The following is a 17,270-nucleotide window of genomic DNA, read 5'->3' on the forward strand; positions in this document are numbered from 1 at the left end:
TTAAGCTGGCAGTAAATCCACAGCATATTCTTGATCCCAAACTATTCAGTTAAAGCATGAGTTTATATAAATTTTAAAAAATTATGTTAGCTACTTCTACTGTGCGAACTGTAATCAGGCTTTTCACAGAGTAGAAGTGAAATGTAGTCTGCTCAGTGGATACCTTCCAAAAATATAATGGTTTGGGGCCACTTTCAATCCACAACTTGGATCCATTTTCCTACACAAAGGGTTCTAGGCTGTGAGTCACCACTATGACCAATATTCATGATCTTAATGGATTCAAAATAAAATGTTAGTGGAAGCTCATTATTGGTAATCCAAGAATCAAACTCCACCAAACTAGTAAAAAAGCAGACTGAATCACATGCTGTTTAGTGTTACAGCTGCAAGAAAACCAGGCATATGTTTAGACACATACTGAGGATGTTGAGACACATTCTCTTCTGGATGAGTGAGAGTCAGTGGTAATTAAATGAACAGTCATGAACATAAATATTCCTTCAGGGAGGTTTATTCAGTTACAGTATATTTTCCATCGAAGCCCCAGAGAATCTCAACTCTGACTTGTTTTCTCCTTTAATCTATCAGCATATTTAAAATCCAGTCAAGAGCCAGTTTTGACATAAAGCAAATCAGGGAAAGGGCACAGCGGCTCTTTCAAAGTGGACTGCTTTTCAAGGTTCTTTTTTCAATTAACTTTCAATTAAACCTTCCCGAAAAGAGAGATGTTAACTTGCATTCCTCTGTTTTTCTCTAAAGGCCCATCTGAAGGCCAGTTGTGCAAAGAAACAGACTTCGTGCTCAGTGAGCAGGAATAGATTCAAATACTCTTGACAGCTCCCACTTCTTCACTTCACTGGCAAAAGAGCAGAGAAACCAATCTGTATGTGCGTAAAAATGAAAACAAAAATACAAAACAGGTCTTTCCACATCGGCATCAGAGACCCTGGAGTCAGGTCCTTGTCTGCAGCGGGAGCCTGAGGGCCAGCTCAGTCAGATGCCCCATGTCTGGCTGCTTGCTCTGCTTCTTGATGTATTCCAGAGTTTTCACCTAGGAGGAAAGAGAAAGACTCATCTCCTTTGTGGTTCATAATTCTCAAGGCTCTGACAAATCAGCCATATTGTGAACTTAGCCTTTTTTTTCTTAGAGTGGAGGAGAAGCCAGCAGTTTTTAAATAAGACTTCTTAGATTACAACTTGCTCTTAAAATCACCAAGAATTACTGATGTTTTCATATGTGTGGCTTTTATTTACAGGGAATTAATACTACCCAGCGGTCCCTTGGTTCTAGGATCCCCAGCTGATACCAAACCAAGGGTACACAATCCTTTATAGAAATTGGGGTAGTATTTGAATGTAATTTTCATACACCCTCCTGTATATTGAAATCATCTCCAGATTACTTATAATATCTACTATAATGTAAACACTATGTCAGTAGTTGCAGATACACGACAAATTCAGGTTTTGGAAACTTTCTGGAGCTTTTCCCCCCTGAATATTTCTGAGCCGTGGTTGGTTGAATCTGAGGGTGCTGAACCTATAGTTATGGACAGCTGTTTGTCCTTTGTAGGGCCCGGCACCTTTCTAGAAGGGGAGATGGGGGCCGTTTGCTGTCCAGGCCCTGAGGCTGCACTGAGACCGCCTGTGCCTGGCCAGCGGGCGTGCACCACTCGCCGGGACAGCCGTGCCCGCTGGGCCTGTTGGGGGCCGCCCTGCCCCACCCCGCACCTCACCATGGTCCTGGTGTCCACACAGCCGTGCCTCTGTGCCAGGTGCCACAGGTTGACGGACAGCTGGTTGAGCCTGTTGTTGCGCAGGTCGCCGTGGGCCAAGATGCTGTTAAAGAAGGAAAGGCCCAACGAGCTCTGGCGCTTTAAGGCCTGAAATAGAAAAAAGAGGTTACTACCGGGCACTGGGCTCAGACTCATCCCAGTGTTGACGCTGCCTGGGGTGCCACGGCCAGCTCTGCCATGGATCTTCTGGAGGGCAAGCTGCTTAACCTCCCAGCTTCATCTGTAGAATTAAGGTAATACCCGCTCACAGGGTAAATGAGACTAAAACGAGATGCTGTGTGTGAAGCCCACCTGGGCATTACTCATGGGCTGGAAGCAGAAGGCAGGGCTGCATGAGACTCAGTGCTCAGTGGGGTAAGAGGAATGACATAGGCCACCAGAGACCAGCCTTCTTGCTTTAATGCCAGTACAGGAGGTAAAATATGTCTCTCACAGATGTGTCCTCAAGCCACCCAAAGTTTCTGTCATTATTCCTACCCTCTGGCTGCCAGGAATAAAGACAAAAGACCTCAGCTTCCCATGAACAATGCTCCCTGATACCCAGCTCTTATAAGAACAGGCAGGAATACTAGAGTGGGTTGCCATTCCCTTCTTTCCTGGATCTTCCCAACCCAGGGATCAAGCCTGGGTCTCTAGCACTGCAGGCAGATTCTTTACTGTCTCAGCCACCAGGGAAGCCCATAAGAACCACTGGATATGCTTTCCCCTCTTGCTCGATGATCTGATGTGAGAGGTACTCAAACAAGGAAAGTCTAACCAAAATGTCAGAGTAGACCAAGCCTGAACCCCAGCTTTAAGTAGTAAAGGAAAAACGGAAACTAAATCTCCAAAATGCAGCAGGCCCAGGACCAAGGATGCCAGCTCCCAAAGGTAAACAGAGGCACTGGGAAGGCCCAAGTCAGCAGGTGGGCCTGAGCAGGGACCAGGTCAGATCACAGGTCTGTGTGGGCCCTGGAAAGCTGATGCCTGGGCCTTTGCTGGGCGCTCTTGGCTGGCACTGCAAACATCAGTGCTGCCAGGAGCCTGGAGGGTCTGCTTTGCACAATGTAGGGTACAGGGCCCTACACTGTGCCAGGTATGAGCTCTGTGCTTTACATAACTTACTCCATCTTCACAACAACCCTTTGTAGGTAGGTAGGATTCTAGAGCTGCCCTCCAGGATCTCACCCCCTGGCGATTCGGACAGTAGCCTAGGTGCTACTGTGAAAGGACTCTGCCGGTGTATTAAGGTTATGGGCCTTAGGGAGGTAATCCTGGATTATCTGGGTGGGCCCAGTCTAATCATTAGAGCCCTAAAAAGCAGAGAAATTTCTCAGGCTGGAGTCAGAGACAAGCCAGCAGCAGAGGAAAGGTGCTGCAGAAAGGGAGACTAAAGAGATTCAAAGCTTGAAAAGGACATGACCCACCACTGCTGGCTTTTAGGATGAACTGAGGCGGCCAACTCGAATGAGCTGGGAAGTAAATTCTTCCTGGTGCCTCCTCGTTAGAGCCCAGCCAGTCAACACCTTGATTTTGGCCTTGTGAAACCAGGAGCACAGAAACTGCTCCAGCCAACACTGACTTCTGACCTCCCCAACTGTGAGATAATAAACGGGGGTTTTAAGTTTGGGGTGACTCAAAGCCCTGACAGGAAACCACTATATTCCCATTTTGCTGATGAGATCAGAAAGCTTCAGGAACTTGTTCAAGGACAGCAGCTAGCAAATGCAGAGTGAGGCTCTGAGCTCCAGTTGTCCAATTCTGAGCCTGTGCAATTCACACCCACCCCAGATTATAAGATATTCCCACAAACCCATGGCTAGCATCACATTATGGATCCAAAGAGCTTCCCAGGTGGTGCAGTGGTAAAGAATCCACCTGTCAATGCAGGAGATGCAACAGATGCAGGCTTGATCCCTGGGGCGGGAAGGAAGATCCCCTGAAGGAGGGAATGGCAACCCACTCCAGTATTTTTGCCTGGAAAATTCAATGGACAGAGGAGCCTGGTGGGCTACAGTCCATAGGGTTGCAAAGAGTCGACAGGACCACACACAGCACAGATCAGGGATCAAACTCTGAAGTGGGCAAGAGATTTGCCCAGTGCAGCTACAGATTTATCCAGGGAAGTGGGACTGGTCTGAGGTGGTTTAGACCAATACATATTTTTCCTGCTTTCTTCAAACAACCTATTAACTGTCCATCCTTCCATGTGTGGAGCCTACAGAGCAGCAGACTCTAAGTTAACTGCTGAGCCAACTTAGTCATCCCCTCCTGTTGCCCTCTCCCAGGTGAGAATTTCAAATCTACTGGAGGAAAAAAAGCAAGACAGTAAAACTGCCAAGGAGCAGCTAAGAATGCAGTTGGGTGAGCGTGTCTGTGTGACAGTGAAGAGACTCAGGCCCCCCAAAATTGAGCCTGCCTTGGCAACAGTCTGGACCAGGTAACCATCACAGAAGCAGGAAAAATACTGCCGTCCAGGGGTGGGGTCGTGCTGTGGGGTCCCCAGCTGCAGGTGTGGAGGGAAGGCGGCAACCACCTGGCCAGCAGACCACTGGCTGGCCACTGCCTACTTTGGGCTCCTTTGTTTAATCAGACAATGAGCTTGCCCCAGCCAGGAACCAGGCAGAGATCATTCAGTGGGCTCCAGCCTATCCTGCTCTCCCTTTAAACCGGAGATGCCTGAAAACGAGGGCCCTAATTTCTACTCAGATCCAGAGGACCAACCTCATAGAAAGCTCTCAAATAACTCTTCTGAGAGGTGCCTTTTAACTACATTTCCTTGAAGCAGAGCAGAGTTTTAAAAAGTCAAACAAGGAAAACAGTATCTCCCTGGCTTTTTCTCTGTTCTGTGTCTTCTCAAGCATTTTACCCTAAAAGCCCAGTTTGGGTGTTTTAAATGCACCGCCCATTAACAATGAAATCATTAGAGAAGGGTCTGGGAATGAGCAGGCAGGCCGGCCGACGTGCAGAGAGACCCAGGAAACTGAACACAAGACAGGACCAAACCCAGGCCTCAAGCCCCTCCTGTCTCCACAGAGTTTTTCAATAGAAAGGGGCTCCTTCTGATTCTTTGCCTAGGGGAACTGTCACTTCCAGGAAGTTGTAAGGGTCTGGCGTGGTTCCCAGCTTCACCACACCCAAACAAACAGCTTCGTGAAGCTCTTGACTAGAGCAGGGCTGGCTCCTTCACGTGCAGGTAGAGGGCAGTTTGGAGGCAGGGCTGACACCAGTCAGTGCTGAGAAGTGAGACACTCAGCTCAGGCGCCGGCGCACGGCTTTCACGGCACCAAGCCCGGCTCCCCTGCAGCGGAGAGAGTTCAGAGCACTTCTGCTCCAGGCTCTAGAAGCCTGCACCCCCCAGGGCCGCCTGTGCCGAATCTCACAGCACATTGTTAAAATGAAGGATGACATGTTCCCTCTTAGCTTGGTCCACCGATGTTTTTCCTAATAAATGTGCATATATGGACAGACACGTCCAGTGAGCATCCCTGGTATTTATGAGTTGAAATGTTCTTTGGAAACATTCCAGCCCTGCTATTCCTTCAGAAGTATTTCAGCTGTTATCACCGTCAATGCCTCCTCCCCCAAGAGAAAAAGAGACAAAGGTTAAAATAGTTCCAGGTTATATGGTTTTGGGCTCATTTTTATTGTAAGCCTGGAGGTCCTATACTGTGGTCATTTATGCTGTCAGCAGCCACATCTGGTTAGACCTAGCCTGTGGCATCTGAGTGAAGAAAGGCATTTTCAATTAAATACACAGCCTTGCTCTGGCAGGAAGCAAGAGCCAGAGCCCATGTTTGCAGGGATCAGGAAGGTGCTAAGGATCCTTCAGAGCCGGGAAGCAGAAGGGATGTGATCAGTGTGGTCATTGCAGACTGAAGGTGAAGAACTCCCCTTTCTTCTGCAGGGCGGTGAGAGCTCTCTCTGACTGCCAAGTGCAGAGACCAAGTTGACATCCATTCAAAAAAAGGCCTTTCGGTTGAAGGAGGGGAGTTACCTCTTCTAACTGGGGTTCTAATGCTGCCCCCTCCACTGACAGCCAATGAACTTCCCCAGAGTTCTGCAGCCCTGCACCCCATGGGTCCCGGGCCAGTGGGACCCACCTATAACCCTCCCATCCCTATAGAGGGCACTAGGAGGCACTCAGGGCCCCCAGGGTGGCATGGTTCTGGGTTTTCCATCTGCCCTCTGGACTGCTAACCTTAAGGCTGGCCCTTTATGCTGTACCCCTGACCTTGGCAGTGGTCACTGGGGAATGGAGTCCGCAAAACGCTCCACTCTTTCTCGGACCTGCTTGAATACCCTGGAGAGAATAAGAACCCAGGACATATATGTGTGTTGTGTGTGTGTGCACTCACAGCTACACAATATTCTTGTGGCTTTGTGTTGGGGTGGGGAAGGGCAGTAAGGGCAATGGTAGCATGCTATACAGTCCTAGAAGTGAATAAGAATTAAATCAAAAATCCAGTTTGATCTTATTTTGTCTTCAAAGGATTTGGTGGATGGGGGTATAGAAGCAAATCCGAGGAAAGTGAGACTTCAAGTTGGGAAAGAGGGAGCTGGGGAAGTCTGTGGAAGGAAGGGGAGGGCTGGGAACCAGGCAGTCTGAAGTCTGTCCTGGGTCTGGGAAAGGGAACGGGAGTGGGGTAGGGGTGAGTGGCAGTGAGAGGAAACAGGGTCTGCTGCGGGGGGGATCAGGAACGAGGGCTCAGGTTGTTTCTTGCTAGATGGGATTTTTAAAAACTGAAATGCTCAGAGATGTAAGCAGACAGCCTGGAGTAACAAAGTTTGGGGTGGGAAGGGGGTATGGCAGGGGAACACAGAAGCAGAAAGTCTGGCAACAACTGAACCAGAGAAGGACACAGAGAAAGGTCAGGAATTGGCTTTGACCTAAAGTGAAGTCAAAGTGTCTGTTAGTCGCTCAGCTGTGGGTCTGACTCTTTGCGACCCCAAGTTCCTCTGTCTGTGGAATTCTCCAGGCAAGAAAACAGGAGTGGGTTGCCATTCCCTTCTTCAGGGGATCTTCTCAACCCAGGGATCGAACCCAGGTCTCCTGCATTGCAGGCAGATTCTTTACCATCTGAGTTACCCTGCCAACCTCCCCACCTTGATTACACAACAGGAATTAGTCTTAATGTCTGAACAACCATCCCCACCAAGCCTAAGACAGGGCTTCTGGGATCCATCTGTCACCCACATGTTTGAGCTAAAGCTGCAAAAATGGAATACTGGGGAAGGGTACCAGGTAGTTATTTAGACTGTAGGATAATTTGGAAATTATTTTGAAATCAATCAACCATCTATCTATATGGAAAATATGGAAAAAACCACTCTGAAAAGGCAACATCTGATAAAAGAACATATTCAGGGATCAGAGCACGAGTTCTACAAGACTGCCTTGACCACACTGCCACTCTCGGACTCAGTTTCTCTACAGTATAAAGGGATAACAGCTGCCCCCACTCACTGGACCGTCATGAGAATCAGTTGAAACAATGCACACAAAGTTCTCCACATTACACTTTTGTGTAAGAGAGGCTGGAATGGGAATCCCCTGGTGGTCCAGTGGTTAGGACTCCGAGCTTTTGCTGTCAAGGGCCTGGGTTCAATCCCTGGTTGGGGAACTAGCAATCTGCAATGTGCAGCCAAGGCAAAGGAAAACAAAACAGAAAGGCTAGGAAAGCACAGCCCGTTGCTGTGGCTGGGTGACACCATACGCCACTTTCCACTTCCATAAGGGGAAGGGCAGTGCAGTGGCTAAGGGTTCAGGCCTGGGGGTTGGGCCAGGAACCCTATTCTGTCACAACCAGAGGAAACCGGGGGCTCTGGAAACCTCTCTGAGCCTCGGTTTTCTTTCCCATCCAAGGAGAATAAACACAGCACCACATCATAGGCCTGTTGAGGGCGTCAAAAGAGCTAAAGTGTGCAAGTGGGTGCCTGCTGCACACTAGGTTTCAGGGGAGGATGCTGAGGTGAGGGACAGAGGGATCCCAGGACCCCGTCTCCGGCACAGGCAGGTCTCCAAGACCCAGGTCTCCAGGGCCTAGCCACGTGGAGCTTCCATTCTGGTGGGGTCAGCGGGTGACTAACAAGTGAACACACACACACAATGTTTCAGAGCACACCCAAGCGTCACAGGGACACATGCAGAGATTCAGAGGGATGCAGGAGGGCGTGGCTGCTTGAGACAGGGGTCAGGGAAGGCCACTCTGAGGAGGTACTTGAGTTGTGACTAGAATGATGAGCGGGGCGGCCAGGGGAACCCCGGGTTGGGAGGCGCAGTGCAGGCAGAGAAAACAGCGGCAACAAAGGCCCCTGAGCCCTCGACGAACAGTCTTCACACAAGCACATTACTCTCAGGACGAAACAGTGTCCAAGCACCCTGGGAACTTGTGATCTGGGGGCAAGTGGCAGGGGTGGGGGGCCACAGTGGGCACCTACCTCATCCTTGGCCAGGGTTTTCAGATGCTCCAGGATCTGAGCCATCACCGTCTCGCACAGCTTGTTGTTCTCAGCCAGAAACTTGGAGTCTCCCCCATACAGGCTGTCGTTGGAGTCGACTGATGGAAGAAACAAGAGCTGTGAGACATTCCCAAGGCCAGGGAGAGGCAGCCGCGTGGCACCAATATCAGCACATGGCAGGAACGCACGGCACGGCAAACGGAAATGGCCAGAATCTCCTGATGACTTGGGCCCTTGGGAATCACAGAAAAACTACCTGGCCTTCTGGATGATGGAGCCAGACAGCAGGAGCATGGAAGTCTATCTGTCCCCTCTGGCCTGGCATGGAGGGGACAGCAAGCATTGCAGTGACCATCAGAATGGTTGTGAATACTGAGCACCGTGGGCCAGGCACCGGGCTCAGGACTTCACAGGCCATTATTACAGGGTTCTCATAACTAGCACAGGCAAGAGATAACAGATGGGGCCATGGAGGCTCAGAGCCCACCCCGGCCAGGATCCCAAAGGAGGAGGCTCCTTTCAAGCCTAGCACCACCCCCAGCCCCCTGTCCTGTCGCTCCTCCTCAAAACTCCCTCAGGCGGCATGGAAGGTTCTCTTATGTCTTCCTGCAAACCTGAATCCTCTCACCAAAGTCCCCTCTCTCCTTGGGCACCTCCCATCACAGCTGCTGTCTGTAGAAAGACCAGACACAAGAACAGCCTGAGTCTGACCTCCCTCTCCCTCTTTCCTGTTGACCTTTACACGGAGCATGACCTCTGGGTCAGGAAGGAGAGAGACTCTACAGGGTGCTGTTTTGCACTTTTTTTTTCCATTTAATGATTCTTGGAGCTATTTTCGTATAAGCATAAATGGATGTCACAACAAACTGGAAAATTCTTAAAGAGACGGGAATGCCAGTCCTATCATGGTCAAAGTCACCAGCTGTGGACAGGACAGGGTCTGCATAGAACTGTTCCTGGACTGCTAACAACAGGCTACAGAACCAGGGCAGCACATTCAATAGGTACTGGCCACGAGGACAAGAACAGTCAAGGGACAATGTGCAGGGATGGCTTCTAAACTTTTAAAAAAGTGACCCCATTAGGGTCACTTACAGGAAAATTGGCAAATACATTAATAGTCAATGTATCAGATATACATCTAAATGGCCTATAATTTTATGGAAAAAAAGTTTGATTTCATTAGAAATCAAAGAACAGAAAACTAACACCACAGAAGGACTTAAAAAAAAAATCGCCTATCAGATTAACAAAGGTGAAAAAGAATACCTGGCTTTGATGTAGGCCTGGGGAAGTGACTGGTGGGAGTATCATAGTTTGGAAATCAGTAAGAAAAGCCTTGAGAAATGTCTAATACTACTTCACGTCTATTAGGATCACTATTATTTAAAAACAACAGCAACTACAAAAAGGAAAATACAAAGTGTTGATGAAGGTGTGGAGAAACTAGAAGCCTCGTACACTGCTGGTGGGGATGTAAAATGGTACAGCTGCTGTGGAAAAGCTCAGTGGTTCCTCAAAAAGTTAAAGAGAACTGCCCAGGATCTGGCAATTCCAATGCTCGATATGCTCAAAGAAACCGAAAGCAGAGACTCAAACAGGTACTTGTACATGAATGTTCATAGCAGCCTTATTCACAAGAGCCAAAAGGTGGAAACAATGCAAGTATCCACTGATGGATGAATGGGTAGGCAAAATGTGGCTTTCCTTACAATGGAATATTATCCAATCCTGAAAAGGAATGAAATTCTAATACATATTACAACATGGGTAAACTCTGAAAGCATTATGGGAAGGGAAATGTACCAGACACAAAAGGACATCTACTGTATGACTCCACTCGTATGAAGTACCTAGAAGAGGTAAATTCATGAAGACAGGAAATAGAACAGAGGCCACCAGAGGCTGGGGGAGGGGGAGGTGGGCAGTTATTGTTCACTGGATACAGAGTTGTTTGGGGAGATGAAAAAACTCTGGAAATGGATAATGGTGATGGTTGCACAACACTGCAAATATGCTTAATAAAATGGAACTGTCTATTTAAAAATAGCCAAAATGGTAAACTTTATATCTATTTTACTCCAAAAAAAAAGGTCTTACAAAAAGGCCAGATCTTTGACTTGGGGAAACCCACTCTAAGAAAATAATCCAACAGGTGCACAAAGATGTATGTATGTGATAGTCATTGTCACATTATAGAGAACAATGCTCATTGTATGTTTAATTTATGTTCATCATAAATGTGTATAAAAGTGAGAAGAGAAGCAATGGAAATGTATACCAAGAGTTTTGACTCAATGCTCTGTGGCATTAGCATTAAATAAAATATTATGAAGACAATAAAACTATATGATCTACAGTTAACTACCATGTACTACACTGCACTATACTACGGCTACTACTACTTAAAAATACTTATAATATACTATCAATAAAGTGACAAAACAGTATACATAGTGGAGCCCCATATATATCACACATAGACATTAAATCCATGTATTTCCTCATTTATAACTTCTAAGAACCAACTTTTTCAATAAAAGACAAGTATGTTTCATTATTTTATATATTTCCTGTAAACTGCCTTGAATTTTGGGGGGAATGGGACAGGTACACAGTGATTAACTAATTGGTAAAGTAACTTCAGAGATGCTTCATGTACATTTCTGATTGCTACTTCAAGAATAATTAACTCCGTTTATCCCCAGATTCTTACTTAAATGTCAAGGCTGTGCAACAGGAGGATAACAGGACACTGGCCAACGCCCTCTCTCGCCCAGCATCACTTGACGCCATTTAGCCCTTCTGTGAAGCTCTCGCTTGCTCTCTCCACACTCTCACATACACACAGACATACATGCCATTTTGGGGGCTGAAACTTTTGTAAGTAGGCTGCAGACATATTGCCTGCAAATAAGGACAACAGCTGGTCTTTTTCCCCCTGCTTCTCTGTCCGCATGAAGCCTCCACTCCAGTTCTGAACTGCCCGTTGGTGGGGACTGTCCTGGGGTGCTCTCCTAGGCTGGCTGCTGGCTCTGTAGCTGTTACCACAACACAGGTTGGTAGTGAACTGCCCTGGGCTGCAGGCAACCAACCGTCCTAGGATTTCTGAGTCAGCTCTGGCTGCTGTGTCTCAACGGTCCATGATGCAGAAGATGGCAGTTATTCTTGTAAGAAGAGAAAGAATTTGATTCAGCCATTCACCACCATCAGATTTTGCGGGATGGCAAAACTGCAGCTGGTGAAGGAATTTCTCACACCTGCTGCTGAGGACTAGGATAGTTCCTGGCATAAACTCCCCATCTTCAGTCTGAGCTGGAACCTACTCTCATTCAGATTAGCCCAGCAGCAGCGGAGAAGACAGAAGGCCTGGGACCGCCTGCGGCCAACCACCCAAGCTGCAGGCACCCTGCCCAGAGGGGCCAGAGGCGTGCTTGGAGCAGGCCGCTCACACACACAGAGCATGGCCTGGGCGAGAACCTGCTCTGCGCCAGGTTCCAGGAGCTGGAGACCTGGTGGGTGGGGGGTGGGCTGACCCGGCCCTGCCCTCACAGAGCACACAGCCCATGACGAGATGCAGACGAACAAACAGACGATCGCCACCATATGCACTGCAGGTCAGGAGACAGCAACCCTGGGGGCTCCAGATCCTAAAATCCAAGCTTGGGATGGAATTACAGAACCAGTGAGATCTAGGCTGAACCCTGAAGGTAGAAAATTCACAGAGAAAGTGAAAAATAGGGTCAGGAGTGCTAAGAATGCCACACCTGAACTCGGACCCGCGCTGCATTCCGGCCAAGTAGCTCCTGACTCTCCACTTCACCCTTCTCCCCCTCCGTTTCTGTTCTAATACTTGGAGAGTCCAGACAGGGTGCTCGCAATGGGGAGAAATGAAATCCCTGGCAAATGGCCGCTAAAAATAGCCCAGGATCTCTGCATCTGTCTGGCCTTGGGGTCACAACCCCAAATGCTTCAAGGGCTGGCAGGCGATGTGGAGGAGTGAAAGGGCTGTGACGACCTCCCACGGGCCCCTGGGTTGTACTCTTCCAACTAGATGTCTATCTGCACGTTAAACATCAGTGTCAGGAGTGCCCTGCCTCTCCACAGCAAGCACGCTCTCTCATTCGCTCGCGTGAAAGCACTGGAGTTACGGCTGCAGGTAATTTCAGAACATTCTCTTCTTCATCTGGAAAGAAAACAGCCTAGGCATACTTCATACGCAAAAGAAAAAAAAAATCTGACCCCAGTTTTTCAAAAGTTCGAACGTTTGTTAACACTGTCTAAAAAAGGCTGCCTCCAATACGAGAGAGACAGGAAAATGGGGGCCCCATCTTGGGGGCCTCATATGGCCCCCCAGGACTCTCCCTCCTACTAAGACAACTGTCAGGTCACAACTGTGCATCCGGAGTGAACAGAGCTGGGCCAAGAAGGCAGCAGAGAAAACCCACCCTTCTCTTTTCATTTCTAAAAGCTGGAAAACTAGATTCCTCCTCTGCTGGCGCTCCAGCTCCACAGTCTGCCCTGCTGAATTCTGTAGAGATAGGATTCAGGGACTCCACTGAAGGAAGCAAAAAGCGAGGAGAGGGCTTGCTCCTCTGACAGGGCCCAGGATTTCCAGACCTACTTCCATGGCGTTTGGTCTTCAAAAGTTTCTCTACTGTTTTGAGTCCTCCATGAACCCTTCACAAGAGAGAAAATAAAAGTGCCAAGAAATACAAGAAAAGCTCAGCCTCATTAGCCATGCTGCTGCTGCTGCTGCTGCTGCTGAGTCACGTCAGTCGCGTCCGACCCTGTGTGACCCCACAGACGGCAGCTCACTAGGCTTCTCTGTCCCTGGGATTCTCCAGGCAAGAATACTGGAATGGGTTGCCATTGCCTTCTCCGCATTAACCATGAGAGAAATGCAAATTACACTCATCAGAAGAGCCAAAATGAACAAGACGGACCACATCAAGGAAACAACTGGAAACCTCATTTATGCCTAGTGAGAGTGTAAACTGGTGTAAATATTTTGGAAACTGTGAGACAGTACCTACCAGAACACAAGGAAATCCCACAAGCCAGCAATTTCACCCCAGGCATATACCCAACAGACATGAACCCCGAGAGCTACATATTCAGCAATGTTCACAGCAGCACTCCTCGTAAACAGTCCATAACTCCATCCACAGGGGAAGGAATAAATTCTGGCATATTCATACAGTGGAATACTATGCGGCAAAGCAGAAGGACGAACAACAGCTACACACAACACAGAAGAATCTCACAGATATAACACGGAGTGAAAGAAGCCAGACTCTCATTTAGAATGCTTCCTGAATGAGTCCATTTATGGAAAAGTAAAAAACTAACAAACTAATGTGTAATGTTAGTCAGGAGAGCAGTATACCCATAGCGAGGCAAGTGGTGGTGCTGACTGGACAGGGGCACACAGGGAGCTTCTGGAGAGCTCGTCATGTTTGATATCTTGATCTGCGTGGTGGTTACCAGGTGGCATTCATTACGTGGTAATTCACAGCTCTACGGTTTACTGTCTGTGTATGCAACCATTGCTGTTGTTTAGTTGCTAAGTTGGGTCTGACTCTTTGCAACCCCATGAACTGTAGCCCACCAGGCTCTACTGTCAATGGGATTTCTCAGGAAGAAACACTGGAATGGGTTGCCATTTCCTTCTCCAGGGGATCTTCCTGACTCAGGGGTCAAACCCATGTCTCCTACACAGGCAGGGAGACTGCCACTGAGGCACCCATGCACAACCATATACTTTAATTAAAACACTGTTATTCTGTAATCAAGGAGGCAGCATAACTCATGTGCCACAGTGAGTTCCACTCACAGCACCGACTGGCCCCGAGTTCTGGAAACCACGTGGCTGGTAAAATCCTGTTGTCTTCTGGAGTCTCCCCTTGCTCAGGTGGGGCAAGGGGACACCTTGCTTCTTCTCCTTACAGCGCTGTCAGGATCAGAGGAGAAAGAGGCCCACCAAGCCTGGGGCCGTACCTGGCATGCAGTAGGAGCTGAGACCATGGAAACTATCATCTCCAATGGTACCCAGCCGCCCCAAGTTACGTCCTTACAAAACCTCAGCCCCTAAATCCCAGCCTGAGGAACCCCCTGAGAGTTATGACAGGAGGCCACTCTCAGCACTCCAAATCCATTCCCTAAAATTTCCTAGTGTAGACATAGTTGCTTAAACCCTAAAGTATATATGTATTGGCCAAAGCACTTTTAACAATAGGTCCATTTTTTTGGAAACCAAAAATAGGAACTGAGGCTCTGACAAGTAGGGAGATGCTGAGGTTCAGTGGGTGTCAATCTGGAATTGGGACTGTCCCATGTTATCTCCAGGACGTGAAGAGGCTGCCCCCAAACCTGCAACAGCAACCTCAAAACGGCTGGTTGCACATGAGGGAACAAGGCCATCTCCTTCCTCCAAGCAACTGCTCTAAGGCCAGGACCCAAGTGAGACTGGAAAGGAATAGGCCCGGGGTGAAGGTCACACATGTGCATAGGTAACCACCGTTCTAGAAATTCTGTGGCACACGCAAGGCATCACCGATCCAAGAGTGCTTCTCCAAACTCATCTGTGTGTCAAAATGATCTTGGATGCTCATGAAAGATACAAATTCTCAGGTCTCTTCCTGGGCAATCTAATTTACAAGAGATAGATAGGACCCAGGAATCTGTGTTTTGAGTTGCCCCAGGTAATTCTTACATTGGACAAATTTATCAAGGCCCTGGACTAGAAGTTCACGGTGGGTAAACACAAGAGAAAATGAAAACTGCGCACTTGCTGCTCAGGAGTTCAAACACGGTGCAGTCTGGCGGGGGGACCTGGCTACCTTTGTCTACGTGGTAGAGATAGGTCTCCTGGCTCATGGCGGACAGCAGGTGCAGGACGCAGGTGTAGATGCGGATTTTCTCATCACTGTTCTCCTCCCAGGTGTAGTCCTGGACCACGTTGAGCAGCTCTCGAACAAGAAACAGGACTCCGTGTTCAGGGTGGTCCTAGTGGAGAACCAAAACAAAAGAATAAATAATCCTAAATGTGAAGCAGAAGGGGGAAAAAAATCAAGACAGAAACCCAGGTCCCTCCCTTTAGCAGCTACAGAGTAACTGAAGTGCCAGCTGTGGTTAAACAATAGAGAGAAAAGTGGCAAAACGCTGTTAACTTTACTAAACAGCACACTAGTCTGGGGAGACAAGGTTTGAGAGCCTACAGTCTGAGAAAAGAAAGCAAAGTTACCTGTCAGTTTAATGGCCTGTTTCCAAAATTACAACCTTGCTCTTATGTGTGTAACAGTAAAAAGCCCTGTTTTTCCAACTACAAAAGCTAGATTGCAGGTCTCGCAGCAGATGGCACAGTAGAAGCCACCTACCTCGGGTAAACCCCCAAATGATCACTGTCACCACCAAAGGCACCGACTTTAAACACAGCCTTGCTCTTTAGGGCGTTCAGCAACATTAGCAGCTAAATTGAGGATCCTCTCTTGGGAGATCATGCTTGTGCTAGGTTGCTTAACTCTCTGTGACCCCATGCACTGCAGCCCCCCAGGCTACTCTGTCCACATGATTTTCCAGGCAAGGGTATTGGAGTGGGTTGCCACTTCCTCCTCCTGGGAATCTCCCCAACCCAGGGATGGAACCCGAGTCTCCTGAGTCTCCTGAATTTGCAGGTGGATTCTTTTCCACTGAGCTACCAGGGAAGGCCCATCTCTTGGCAGAGAAAAAAACACAGAGTTTATAACAGTGTTTCTCAGATGCTAAACTGAATTAATGCTGGGATGCAAAGAAAAAGTCAGCAGCTTCAATTCTGTTCCAAAAAGGTCTAGGTGATGCTGTGGCTCCCCTGCTGAACACTCTCCAAAGACTCCCCCTCCCCCGGCTCCTGCCACCGTCACCCACTGACGCAGCTGGTGCAGCCTGCCCCTCACTCGGTCCAGCACCACCTCTATTGCTCCTGGGACCAGCTAGACTGCTCAGGGGCCTGGCAGGACACAGAGGGCATGCTCACAAGGGTTAAATGAGGTTCTTTAACAAAGGATTCTCAGGATGAAGGCAATTAGTGAGCAAAGTGAGGCACCCGGGGCCTGGCAACACAGGGAAGCCGGTACCATCCTCGGGTGGAAAGCACATGATGGGGAGCGAGGAACTACAGCTGGAGCCCGCAGCCTTGGATGGAAGAACAAAGCCCCTGCCGAACCAGGGCCCAGAAAGCCTCCTCCTGCCTTGCAGTCCATGTGAGTGCCTCCCAAGGACTGAATCAGTTGGAAGCCAGTAGGAAGGAAGCCCCAATGGCTCAGTGCCCAGAGGCCAGTTTCCCACACAGACCAGACAGGACACAGGATGCTCCAGAGGGCAGGCATAGGCCAAGGGGGTTCTGGCCTCCCAGCTCTGCTGCCCTCCCTGCTGGAACCTTTATCTGCGAGACTTGGCCACACTGGTTCCTTTGACAGCTGCTGCACTTCACCTTACATGTTCGCTCCTCCTGTGACAGTCAATCCAGAGCCCCTAGCACCTTCTCCTAGTCTTTGTGTCAAGTCAACCATCTCATATTTTCAGAGCAGTTCTCAGCATCTGATTTTATCTACTCTTTTAGTGAACAATATCTCTTGATCTTTTTTGCATCCTGGCCTAAAAACCTCTAGGAGGGCAGGTAGTTTATCTTCTGAGTTTGCCAATAATACAGTTCTAGGACGACCCAGGGAACGTACTGTGAATGGTGCCCTTATTCCTGTCTGCTTGCTGGGACAGTGCGGGGCACACAGCAGGCACTTGGTAGGTAAATGATATTGAAAGGATACCATTTTTCGAGCACCTTCCATGTACTAGGTACTGAGGTGGCTACAAAAACAGTAGCTAACTTTTATGGTAGCTATCATGGCTACCACAGCTTTTCTCTGTTTCAGAAAGATACTTTTATGACCACCCCCCACCCCATTTCACAGATGGGAAATCAGCCACACTGCTGGGACATGGGGGAACCAGGATTTGAGCCCTGGGAGTCTGGCTCCAGAGCGGACATTCCTA

The 17,270-nt window shown here is 48.6% G+C and overlaps 1 protein-coding gene across 3 annotated transcripts in view; it reads right to left on the reverse strand.

Moving 5' to 3' along the window:
• Window positions 1–498: 498 nt before the first annotated feature.
• VPS35L (VPS35 endosomal protein sorting factor like) overlaps window positions 499–17,270 on the reverse strand; it is a 138,107-nt gene continuing 121,335 nt past the window's right edge. For 2 of the 3 annotated variants that reach the window (XM_070363051.1, XM_070363052.1), the window contains exons 28-31: window positions 15,083–15,248; window positions 8,220–8,338; window positions 1,740–1,886; window positions 499–1,054 (exon numbers count right to left, since the gene is read on the reverse strand). In XM_070363051.1, coding sequence (XP_070219152.1) covers window positions 956–1,054; window positions 1,740–1,886; window positions 8,220–8,338; window positions 15,083–15,248 — 531 coding nt within the window. In that variant the 3' untranslated portion in view covers window positions 499–955. Of the gene's footprint in view, window positions 1,055–1,734; window positions 1,887–8,219; window positions 8,339–15,082; window positions 15,249–17,270 lie in introns of all 3 variants that reach the window. The other variant, XM_070363053.1, reaches the window with a different exon arrangement.

Source organism: Bos mutus, chromosome 25 (genome assembly GCF_027580195.1).
Source record: "Bos mutus isolate GX-2022 chromosome 25, NWIPB_WYAK_1.1, whole genome shotgun sequence".
Taxonomy (NCBI): domain Eukaryota; kingdom Metazoa; phylum Chordata; class Mammalia; order Artiodactyla; family Bovidae; genus Bos; species Bos mutus.